Below are 11,567 nucleotides of genomic sequence, written 5' to 3'. Positions count from 1 at the left end.
TCAAGTGATCCGAATTGAACCTATTTTTCCAGCCTCATCTTCAGTTAACTTGCAAGCCAAACTGGACTCACCCTTCTGGAACGTAGCCTACTTGACAGTTCCCTCTATCTTAATTACCTTAAATACATTACCTGTCAAAATCCAATCTCTTTTTAAACTAAAGAAATACAGTATTTTCTGGGTTTTCTATAGTTTGCATATATTTGTAATATAAGATGTGGGAAGACGAATGGATGAGAATGGGGGTGGGGGATTGCCTGGTAGGTGGGAGGTTGTGTGGGGAGACTAATGTATACATGGAGTGAGAACGGCCCAGGAACTTGGAAGAACATGAAGACACCTGGATTCTCTGGTATTGAAAATCAGATGTAAGTATTCTTGCTGGCAAGAGAAGGTGAAAGCACATCGCTGGTGGGCTGGGACCGGGCTGTAGGTGTAGGTGACATTTTTTTCTTTTTTTTTTTTTTTTTTTTTTTGAGACGGAGTCTCGCTCTGTTGCCCAGGCTGGATTGCTGTGGCCGGATCTCAGCTCACTGCAAGCTCCGCCTCCCGGGTTCCCGCCATTCTCCTGCCTCAGCCTCCCGAGTAGCTGGGACTACAGGCGCCCGCCACCTCACCCGGCTAGTTTTTTGTATTTTTTAGTAGAGACGGGGTTTCACCGTGTTAGCCAGGATGGTCTCGATCTCCTGACCTCGTGATCCACCCGTCTTTCGGCCTCCCAAAGTGCTGGGATTACAGGCTTGAGCCACCGCGCCCGGCCTGACATTTTTTTCAAAGCCTTCAATCTTAAATTCACATTAGTTTGTTTGAGATGGAGTTTTGCTCTTGTTGCAATGAGTGCAATGGCACGATCTTGGCTCACCACAGCCTCTGCCTCTTGGGTTCAAGCGATTATCCTGATTTAGCCTCCTGAGTAGCTGGGATTACAGGCATGTGCTACCATGCCCAGCTCATTTTGTATTTTTAGTAGAGACGGGGTTTCTCCATGTTAGTCAGGCTGGTCTCCAACTCCCAACCTCAGGTGATCCGCCCGCCTCAGCCTCCCAGAGTGCTGGGATTACAGGCGTGAACCACCGCACCCGGCTTGTTTTTGTTTTTGACATAGGGTCTTGCTGTTGCCCAGGCTGGAGTGCAGTGGCGCAATCTCAGCTCACTGTAACCTCGACTTCCCAGGTTCAAGTGATTTTCATGCCTCAGCCTCCTGAGTAGCTGGGATTATAGGTGCACAACACCACACCCGCCTAATTTTTGTATTTTTAGTAGAGGTGGGGTTTTACCATATTGGCCAGGCTGGTCTTGAACTCCTGGCCTCAAGTTATCTGCCCAACTTGGCTTCCCAAATTGTTGGGATTATAGCCGTGAGCCACCATGCCCAGCCCACATTAGTTTACTTTGTACTTCACAATATATCCATGTTTTAATAAAAATAGCTAATGCTTCAATAGCACTGAATGGCTCCAGAGAATGTGTTCTTAATGACTGCATTTTGATATTGAATATTCTGCCTTATATTTCCGTTGAATAAAACTGACATTCCAGAAAGCTGCATTGTGTTTTATCCTGCGGATTCATCACTTCTGTGTACCACCAGAGGTCTTCATAGTCTGGGCTGAAAACTGCTGATTTAAGGCCAGGTGCAGTGGCTCATGCCTATGATCCCAGCACTTTGGGAGGTCGAGGCGGGCAGATCACCTGAGGTTCAGGAGTTCAAGACCAGCCTGGCCAACATGGCAAAACCCCAACTCTACTAAAAATACGGAAATTAGCCAGGCATGGTGGTGGGCGCCTGTAATTCCAGCTACTCAGAAGACTGAGGCAGGAGAATCGCTTGAACCCAGGAGGCAGAGGTTGCAGTGAGCCAAGATCGTGCCATTGCACTCCAGCCTGGGCAACAAGAGCAAAAGTCCATCTCAAAAAAAAAAAAAAGGCCGGGTGCGGTGGCTCACGCCTGTAATCCCTGCACTTTGGGAGGCCGAGGCGGGCGGATCACGAGGTCAGGAGATCGAGACCATCCTGGCTAACACGGTGAAACCCCGGCTCTACTAAAATACAAAAAATTAGCCGGGCGCGGTGGCGGGCGCCTGTAGTCCCAGCTACTCGGGAGGCTGAGGCAGGAGAATGGCGCGAACCCGGGAGGCAGAGCTTGCAGTGAGCCGAGATGGTGCCACTGCACTCCAGCCTGGGCGACAGAGTGAAGACTCCGCCTCAAAAAAAAAAAAAAAAAAAAAAAACAAAAACTGATTTATAGGATGGATTTGGGCCAGGTGTTATGGTTCCATTTTGTAAATCCAGTTATTTGGGAAGCCCAGGCAGGAGGATCATATGGGCCCAGGAGTTGAAGACCAGCCTGGGTAATAGAGTGAGACTATCTCTACAAAAAAAAAAAAAATTCTTTTGAGATGGAGTCTTGCACTGTTGCCCCGACAATGGCGCAATATCGGCTCACTGAAACCTCCACCTCCTAGCTTCAGGCAATTCTCTTGCCTCGGCCTCCTGAGTAGCTGGAATATAGGTGCACACCGCCACGCCAGGCTAATTTTTTTTTTTTTTTGTACTTTTTAAATTTCGTTTTGTTTTTTGAGACAGAGTCTTGCTCTGTCCCCCAGGCTGGAGAGCAGTGGCGCGATCTCAGCTCACTACAAGCTCTGCCTCCCAGGTTCACACCATTCTCCTGCCTCAGCCTCCCGAGTAGCTGGGAATACAGGGGCCCGCCAACATATCCAGTTTTTTGTATTTTTAGTAGAGATGGGGTTTCACAGTGTTAGCCAGGACGGTCTCGATCTCCTGACCTCGTGATCCGCCTGTCTCGGCCTCCCAAAGTGGTGGGATTACAGGCTTGAGCCACTGCACCTGGCTTTTTTTTGTACTTTTAGTGGAGACGGGGTTTCATTATGTTGGCCAGGCTGGTCTCGAACTTGTGATCTGCCCACCTCGACCTCCCAAAGTGCTAGGATTACAGGCCTGAGCCACCACACCCAGCCATTTTTATTTTATTTATTTATTTATTTTAATTAGTCAGGCACAGTGGTGTATACCTGTAGTCCTAACTACTAGCGACACTTAGGTAGGAGGATAACTTGAGTCCAAGAGTTGGAGGCTAAAGTGAGCTATGATTGCACCACTACATTCCAGCCTGGGTGACAAAAGTGAGGCTGTGTCTCTAAAAAACAGGACAGATTTGCCAACTTTTGGCCATGGTCCTAGAATAACATGACCAAAGAAGAGACCTCAGCTTCCAGTACCCAGTGACAGGATTGGCTTAGAGCCAGTGGCATTTCCTCAAAAACTTAAGACTCCTGGAAGGACCAATAGATAGCAACTTTATCAGGAAATGAAAGCTCAGGGAGGGGAAGTGAGGGTTTCAAAGTTACAAAACAGCTGAGACGTATGGTCACAGGTCTGGAAGACAAGAGCCTAGCCAAAATCCTGCCATCTTATTATTTTCTCCAGGGATTGGGAATGATTGTATGTGGGATATAAAAATATTTTTTACAAAAGAAAAGATAAATATTTTCTCCAGGGAACCTGTAAAAGGCAGATTTGAAAAGGACAAAAACCCTAGGTCTTTCAGGTAGATTCTATAATAGAATTGTAGATTCTAGATTATTTCAGTTGCAGTTGTCAAACACCAGGCACAAACTGGCTTTCTGCAACAGAAAAAAATCCATAAAAGCTTCAGGTATGGTTGGATCCAGGAGTCAATTGATGCCATCAAGAAAGTGTTGGGCTGGGTGCAGTGGCTTACACCTGTAATCCCAGCACTTTGGGAGGCTGAGGTGGGCAGGTCATGAGGTCAGGAGTTTGGGACCAGCCTGACCAATATGATGAAACCCATCTCTACTAAAAATACAAAAATTAGCCAGGTGTGGTGGTGCGTGCCTGTAATCCCAGCTACTCAGGAGGCTGAGGCAGGAGAATTGCTTGGAGCCGGAAGACAGGTTGCAGTGAGCTGAGATCACGCCATTGCACTCCAGCCTAGGCAACAGAGCGAGAGCGAGACTCCATCTCAAAAAAAAAAAAAAAAAGTGTCTTGGCTGGGCGTGGTCGCTCACACCTGTAATCCCAGCATTTTGGGAGACCAAGGCAGGAGGATCACTTGAGTTCAAGATCAGCCTGGGCAACATAGACCCTGTCTCTCTCAAAAAACAAAACAAAACAAAAGACACATTTTTTAAAATTAGCCGGGTGTGGGTCAGGCGCGGTGGCTCATGCCTGTAATCCCAGCACTTTGGGAGGCCAAGGCTGGCGGATCACCTGAGGTCAGGAGTTCGAGACCAGCCTGATCAACATGGAGCAACCCTTTCTCTACTAAAAATACAAAAATTAGCCGGGCATGGTGGCGCATGCCTGTAATCCCAGCTACTACTCAGGAGGCTGAGGCAGGAGAATCGCTTGAACCTGGAAGGTGGAGGCTTTGGTGAGCCGAGATTGTGCCATTGCACTCCAGCCTGGGCAACAAGAGTGAAATTCCAACTCAAAAAAAAAAAAAAAAAAATTAGCCGGGTGTGGTCGCATGCATCTGTAGTTCCAGAAACTCTGGGGGCTGAGGTGGGAGGGTAACTTGAGCCCAAAAGGTAAAGGCTGCAGCGAGCCATGAACACACAATTGCACTCTAGCCTGGGCGACAAAGCAAGACCCTGTCTCGAAAAGAAAAAGAAAGAAATGTCTACTGATCTCTTGACTTTTTTTTTCCTTTTGAGACAAGGTCTCTATTGTCTGGGCCACAGTGCAACCCCAAACTCCTGGGATCAAGGAATCTTCCAGCCTCAGCCTCCTGAATAGCTGGTACTGCAGGCATGCACCACCATGCCCAGCTAATTTTTTAAATTTTTTGTAGAGATGGATCTTGAATTCCTGGGCTCAAGTGATTCTCCTACCTCCGCCTCCCAAAGCACTGGGGTTACGGGCATGAGCCACTGCAGCTAGGCGTTTCTTGATTCTTCTGGTTTCCTTCATCGTCAGCTAAATTATTCTCTAAAATGGCAAGATGGGCCGGGTGCGGTGGCTCAAGCCTGTAATCCCAGCACTTTGGGAGGCCGAGACGGGCGGATCACGAGGTCAGGAAATCGAGACCATCCCGGTTAACACGGCGAAACCCTGTCTCTACTAAAAAATACGAAAAAACTAGCCGGGCGAGGTGGCGGGCGCCTGTAGTCCCAGCTACTCGGGAGGCTGAGGCAGGAGAATGGCATAAACCCGAGAGGCAGAGCTTGCAGTGAGCCGAGATCCGGCCACTGCACTCCAGCTTGGGCGACAGAGCCAGACTCCGTCTCAAAAAAAAAAATTAAATTAAAAATAAATAAAAAAGGCCGGGCGCGGTGGCTCAAGCCTGTAATCCCAGCACTTTGGGAGGCCGAGTCGGGCGGATCACGAGGTCAGGAGATCGAGAACATCCTGGCTAACACGGTGAAACCCCGTCTCTACTAAAAATACAAAAAACTAGCCGGGCGAGGTGGCGGGCGCCTGTAGTCCCAGCTACTCGGGAGGCTGAGGCAGGAGAATGGCGTAAAACCCGGGGGGCGGAGCTTGCAGTGAGCTGAGATCCGGCCACTGCACTCCAGCCTGGGCGACAGAGCGAGACTCCGTCTCAAAAAAATAAATAAATAAAAAATAAATAAATAAATAAAAATAAAAAATAAAAATGGCAAGATGGCCACCAAGACCTCCAAGTTTATAACTTACTTGCTTAGCCAACCCAGAGGGGAATAAAAATTTCCTTCCCGATAGTTCTAGCAAAGATCCTAGGACTGCATCTCATTTGGGCTGACAGGTCACTAATCCCCTCCTACTCCCCAACAACCCCAACCAGTCACCAGCCTTAGGAGGCAGGGATATTGGAATGCTTTGATTTGCCAAGCCTGTGTCTTCTGCCCACAAAGGAACTGCAAAGTAAGGCAACCCCACCAAACCATGGACTGAGAGAGTCAGGGAAGAGTAGTTCCCCAAGGGAAAAATCAGTGTTCTTATGAGGAGGAAGAATAGATGAGCAGGCAAAGTGAGTAGTCCACCTTACAAGGTGGGCTGGAGCCACAGGTAATGGGTGGGTCACATTCATGGCAGTCCATACAAGTGGACTCACCTCCCCCACTTTTTTTGAGACAGGGTCTCACTCTGTCACCCAGGATGAATGCAGTGGTGTGATCGTCTCACTGTCATCTCAAACTCCTGGGCTCAAGTGATTTCTCTCCCTTCAGCCTCCTGAGTAGCCAGGACTGCAGGCACGCATCCACCATGCCCAGCTAAGTTTTAAATTTTTTGTAGAGACAGGGTTCTCTTGTGTTGCCTACGCTGGTCTCAAATTCCTGGACTCAAGTGATCCTCCCACCACAATCTCCCAAAGTGTTGAGATTATAGGCATGAGCCACTGCACCCAGCCTCTATCAGAATTTCTATGGCTGGAAAAAAGAAATCCCAGTCCTGGTTTCTTCTTTGCTTGTTGAGCCAGGGATAATCGTTTTCCATCCCTGGGCCACTTTTCCCCTTGAAGGGAAGGACCGACTTGGTGTAAAATCAATCATAATTTTAAAAATATACATTTGTTGAATTGGACTCCATATTTCCATTTGTGCAGGCTAAATATGTTGGAGTAATCCTTATCTCTTCTCTTCCTCACACACGCCTATCCATTTTGTCAACAGGTCCCGTTTTGTTTTTAATTTTTTTTTTTTAGATGAGGTCTTGCTACATTGCCCAGGCTGGGGTGCAGTGGGACTGTCATGGTTCACTGCAACCTCAGTTTCCCAGGGCTCAAGTGATCCTCGCACCTCAGCCTCCCAAATAACTGGGACTACGGGCGCATGCCACCACACCTGGCTCATTTAAAATTTTTTTTTTTTTTTGTAGAGACAGGGTCTCACTTTGTTGCCCAGGCTGGTCTCAAACTCCTGGGCTCAAGCAATCCTTCCACCTCAGCCTCCCAAAGTGCTGGGATTACAGGCATGAGCCACCATACTCTGCCCAACAGATCCTGTAGTCTTTACCTTCAAATCCAGAATTCAACCAGGTCTCACCATCTCATCCAACCTGGTGCAAACCATCGTCTCTTGCTAAGATCATTGCCACAGCCTCCTGCCTGGTCTCCCTGCTTCCACCCTGGTGCCCCTGTAGTCTATTCTTACCAGACAGCTGGAATAGTTATTTTAAATAGAAGTTCAAACCCTATAATAACTCTCCATCTCATTCAAAGTAAAAACCACACAGCCCTACATGATCTATCCCTTCTCATGTCCTACTCTTATACCTATACCTATGCCACATTGGCCTCCTTTTTATTTCTTAAACACACCCTCTTGGCCTGGTGTGGTGGCTTACACCTGTAATCCCAGCACTTTGGGAGACCGAGGTGGGCAGGTCACTTAAGGTCAAGAGTTCAAGATTAGCCTGGCCAACAAGATAAAACCCCGTCTCTACTAAAAAGTACAAAAATTGGCCGATCGTGGCCGGGCGTAGTGGCTCACACCTGTAATCCCAGCATTTTGGGAGGTTGAGGTGGGTGGATCATCTGAGGTCAGGAGTTCAAGACCATCCTGGCTAATACAGTGAAATCCTGCCTCTACTAAAAATACAAAAATTTAGCGGGGCATGGTGGCGGGCACCTGTAATCCCAGTTACCTGGGAGGCTGAGGCAGGAGAATCGCTTGAACCCGGGAAGCGGAGGTTGCAGTGAGCCAAGATTGTGCCACTGCACTAAAGCCAGGGCAACAGATAGGGAGACTCCAGTCTCAAAACAAAACAAAACAAAAAACAAAAATTAGCCAGGCGTGGTGGTGTGCACCTGTAATTTCAGCTTGTCGGGAGGCTGAGGCAGGAGAATCGCTTGAATCCAGTAGGTGGAGGTTGCCGTGAGCAGAGATCAAGCCACTGCACTCCAGCCTGGGCAACAGTGACTCCGTCTCAAAAAATAAAAATGGAATAAAAAATAAAATAAATACATAGATAAATACACCCTCCTGGCTGAGGGACTCTGCACTATTCCCTCTGCCTGAAATACCCCCTTTCTCCAGAAATCTGCACGACTGACTCACTCATTTCCTTCATGTGTTTACTCAAGTCAACTCTGAAGCCTACTCTGCCTGCCCTATTTAAAACTGCAACCCCATCCCCCTTTCCTGTTTTTCCTCCACACCAATCATTCCCTTCTAACATACTACAGAATTTACTAATTTTGTTCATGTCTATCTCCTCCCACTTGACTGTAAGCTCTATGACTATCTATTAATGAAGTATCTACTAATTAATTCAATTAATTCAATACTGCTATTAGGTGCCAAGTACTGTGCTAAGCAATGGAGCTACAAGATGATTGAAACTGCTTGTAGGACTCGTGAGGGAAGAAATCCCACTGACAATAAATGTATCTCATTTAGTGAATGCTTTTCCAAACATGATGGCTAACACTAAAACAGACTCAGTTCTGCATGCACTATTTCATTTAACCCTTACCGAAACCTACACGGTGACTATCAGCAGCCTCATCATAAAGCATAAAAAACAGGATTTCAAGGCTGGGCAATGGCAGAGTCAGGATCTGAACCACGGTATCGACAATGAGAACGGTGAGTAACGTCAAATGCGAGAAATATTTAGGACTTAGGCTAACAAAGACTAAGGCAAAGATAGGATGTGGGGGCCGAGGGAGGGAGGAAGTGACTCCTGAGTTTTGATTGGGGTAGACTAAAGCGCAGTGAGGCCTAAGAGAAGGATGAAGCGCAAAGTGGGGCTGGGATGGAGGTGCCCGCGGACCACTCAGGGATATGGTCCATCTCCAGGGGAACCGAGAGGCGGCTCCGCACCCTCCCCCGCTCGCCGCCGCCCCGGTCCTGGAGATGCTGGGAGAAGACAAGCACGGGAAGAGCAGGAGGTGGGTTCCGTTCCCCTCCCTCTTGAGTCTCTTCAGCAGCAGCTGCAGGAAGGGCGTGGGGGACCGCGAGACAAAGAGCGCGCAGGCACCGCCTCTGTCCGGGTGGCCCCTTTAAGAGGCGCGCGCCCAGCTTCCAGCCCGCCTTGTATGCAAATATAGCGGCGCGGCGGGAGCGCGCAGCTGATACCCGGGACTGGGCTGCAGCGGTTAGTCCTCTCCCGGCCGCCGTCGCCTCCGACATATTGCCCGCAGGAGCTGCGGCGGCGAAACGGAGAGCGCCGGGGGGAGGAGATGGGTGAGCAGAGCAGCTCAGGCTCGGCCTGGCAACTAGTGGGCGCGCGGGTTAGGATGGCCAGGCTGCTAATTGCTGCCCCACGCGGACAGGAGCCCGGTGACGGGAGGGGGAGGGGATGCGAGTGCAGACGGGATCCCGCCCCCTCCTGTCGTTTTGCGGAGTGGGGCCTCTGTTGTGGGGGCGGGACATTGGGTGGTGGGCGGGGCTTCTAAGACGGATCCCTGTGGGGGGGCTTGGGCTTTGGTGAGGACCCGCTCGTCGGGGCTAGAAAGGGGGCGGGGCTTACCAGTGGGCGTGGCCTCAGCGCTAAGGGCGGAGCTTCTGGGGTGGGGGCGCTAGTGCAGTCGGAGTTTCTGGGCTGGAGGGGCTTACACGGGAGGCGGTGGGGCGGGGAGACTTCAGACTGAGGGAGCCCATTCTGGAGTGGGGCTTCTGGGCTGAGAGGGCTTTTACTGGCTTGTGAGCGGGCTTTCTGGACTGACAGTTGTGTGTAGGCGGAGCTTCTGGGCTGAGGGGCTTTATGTGGGTGCAGAGCTTCTAAAGAGAGGAGAGTGGGTGTGGGCAGAGCGTCTGGACTAATGGTGTTTGTGTGGGATTTTCTAAGCCAAGTATCATAGCGTATGAACAGAGCTTCTGGTCTGGGGGTTTATGGAGGGCAGAGCTTTTCGCCAGGTACTTTTTAGAGACTTGTGGAGGTTTATAATTTTGGGCATACATCCAGGCCCAAAATTGGCTCCGAAGTGTGGGAAACGCTTCCAAGCTGAGATGCTACGGCATGGGGTGTATGTGAATGCAGGCTGCTGTGTTACTGTGAAGAGGTATGAACAGGTTATAACTTTTTAAAAATATGTATATATATATTTTTAATAGAGACCGGATTTCGCCATGTTGCCCAGGCTGGTTTCCAACTCCTGGCCTCAAGCGATCTTCCATCCTCAGCTTCCCAAAGTGCTGAGATTATAGTCGTGAGCGACCGCACCCAGTCAGGTTGTGACTTTTGTAGGTGCTTGGGAGCTTTGTGCAGAACTTTTGTGCAAAGTGGTGCATGGGAGCTTGGGCTAGACTGCTCAGCCTCGTAGGTCCAGTTTTCGGTCCACAGCCACGGCATTCTCCCAGCCATGTCCTTGACCCTTTATTTAGGCCCTGGGTCCTGCCCAGGAGATCCCAGAATACCCTTTGAGCTGAATCATGGGGCCCTGGAGGAAAAAGCTGTCCCAAAGGTACCCAGAGTTATAGACCTCCAGAAACACATGTCTGAATGGGGCCCAATGTGTACCAGAGTTGAGAGCACAATACCCAGCCACAATACTGTGACAGAGTGTAAACTGAGTTTCCTAATGTGTGAAAAACTTACCTTGCTGGGTTTGTTCACTCATCAACATATACTTGCTGGGCACTGTGGTAGGGGATATAACAGTGAAAAAGACAGATAAGGTAACTGACTTCATTGACCTTCCATTGTGATAGGACAGACAAGCAATAAGCACGTTAACAAATGAATAAGATAATTTCAGAGAGAGAATTGTAGTGGAAAAAAAGAATAAAATTGCAGAGAGAGTGATGGGGAGGGTTACTTCAAAACTTCAGAAATGGCAGTCAGGGAAAGACTTTCCAGATAGGATACAGTAAGTGCTAGAGGTAGCAATGAGCTTGGCTTGCTGAAGAAAGAAAGATCAAGATGTTTAGAGCATGGGGCGGGTGGTAGAGGGTGGGTATGAGGTAGAGAATGATAGGGGATGAAGCTGAAGATGAAAGAAGAGGCCAGATCATAGGTCTCAGTGAGGATTAAATGATAAAGTGAGATACTAGGTGACTGGTAGCTGGTATCATCACTGCTGTTATCCTTGATATATGCCCCCTGGCTTGAGGCTCTATGTTATGTTGAGCCCCACAGGAGGACGAAGAGGTCCCAACAGGACATCTTACTGTCGAAATCCACTCTGTGAGCCAGGATCCTCAGGGGGCTCTGGTGGAAGCCACACTTCCAGCGCATCGGTGACCAGTGTTCGTTCCCGCACCAGGTAAACCACCTCTCTGTCTCGCCCCTCACTCTGGCGTCACAGGGACAGTGTGGACAGGGCTCTCTCTGACTGGATTCTAAGGTGTAAAATCCTAGATTCCAGTGGGGGCTTAGAGGGGAGTGAGCAGCAGAAAAGACCCGGAGGGAGCTCAGTTGAGGGTAATCACTTGGACAGATGCAGTGGGACATGGTAGAATAAATCCAAAGGCCTGGATTCTAATGACAGTTCTGCTCCAGTTTTGCTGATGGCTTGGACAAGTTGCCTCCCCTCTCTGGGCCTCCTTTTCCTCATCTGTAAGATGGACCTAATAATTCTTTCTCTCCTAGGGGGGTGTTGGAAGACCTGAATAAGATTAGGGATAGGAAAAGGCTTTGTCGGGTTCCTTTGTCTG

At 49.2% G+C, this 11,567-nt stretch overlaps 1 protein-coding gene across 6 annotated transcripts in view; it reads left to right on the top strand.

Moving 5' to 3' along the window:
- Positions 1 to 8,674: 8,674 nt before the first annotated feature.
- Positions 8,675 to 11,567, top strand: part of TMEM39B (transmembrane protein 39B) — a 30,155-nt gene continuing 27,262 nt past the window's right edge. For 3 of the 6 annotated variants that reach the window (XM_077964681.1, XM_077964686.1, XM_001101474.5), the window contains exons 1-2: positions 9,097 to 9,155; positions 11,050 to 11,176. Coding sequence is in view for 2 of the 6 variants with exons in the window: in XM_001101474.5 (XP_001101474.1) it covers positions 9,152 to 9,155; positions 11,050 to 11,176 (131 nt within the window). In the remaining 4 variants the exon portion in view is untranslated. Of the gene's footprint in view, positions 8,861 to 9,096; positions 9,156 to 9,876; positions 9,974 to 11,049; positions 11,177 to 11,567 lie in introns of those variants that run through there. The other 3 variants (XM_077964696.1, XM_077964680.1, XM_015133898.3) reach the window with 2 other exon arrangements.

This window comes from Macaca mulatta, chromosome 1 (genome assembly GCF_049350105.2).
Source record: "Macaca mulatta isolate MMU2019108-1 chromosome 1, T2T-MMU8v2.0, whole genome shotgun sequence".
NCBI classification, from domain to species: domain Eukaryota; kingdom Metazoa; phylum Chordata; class Mammalia; order Primates; family Cercopithecidae; genus Macaca; species Macaca mulatta.
This window is presented reverse-complemented; position numbering and strand designations above follow the sequence as displayed.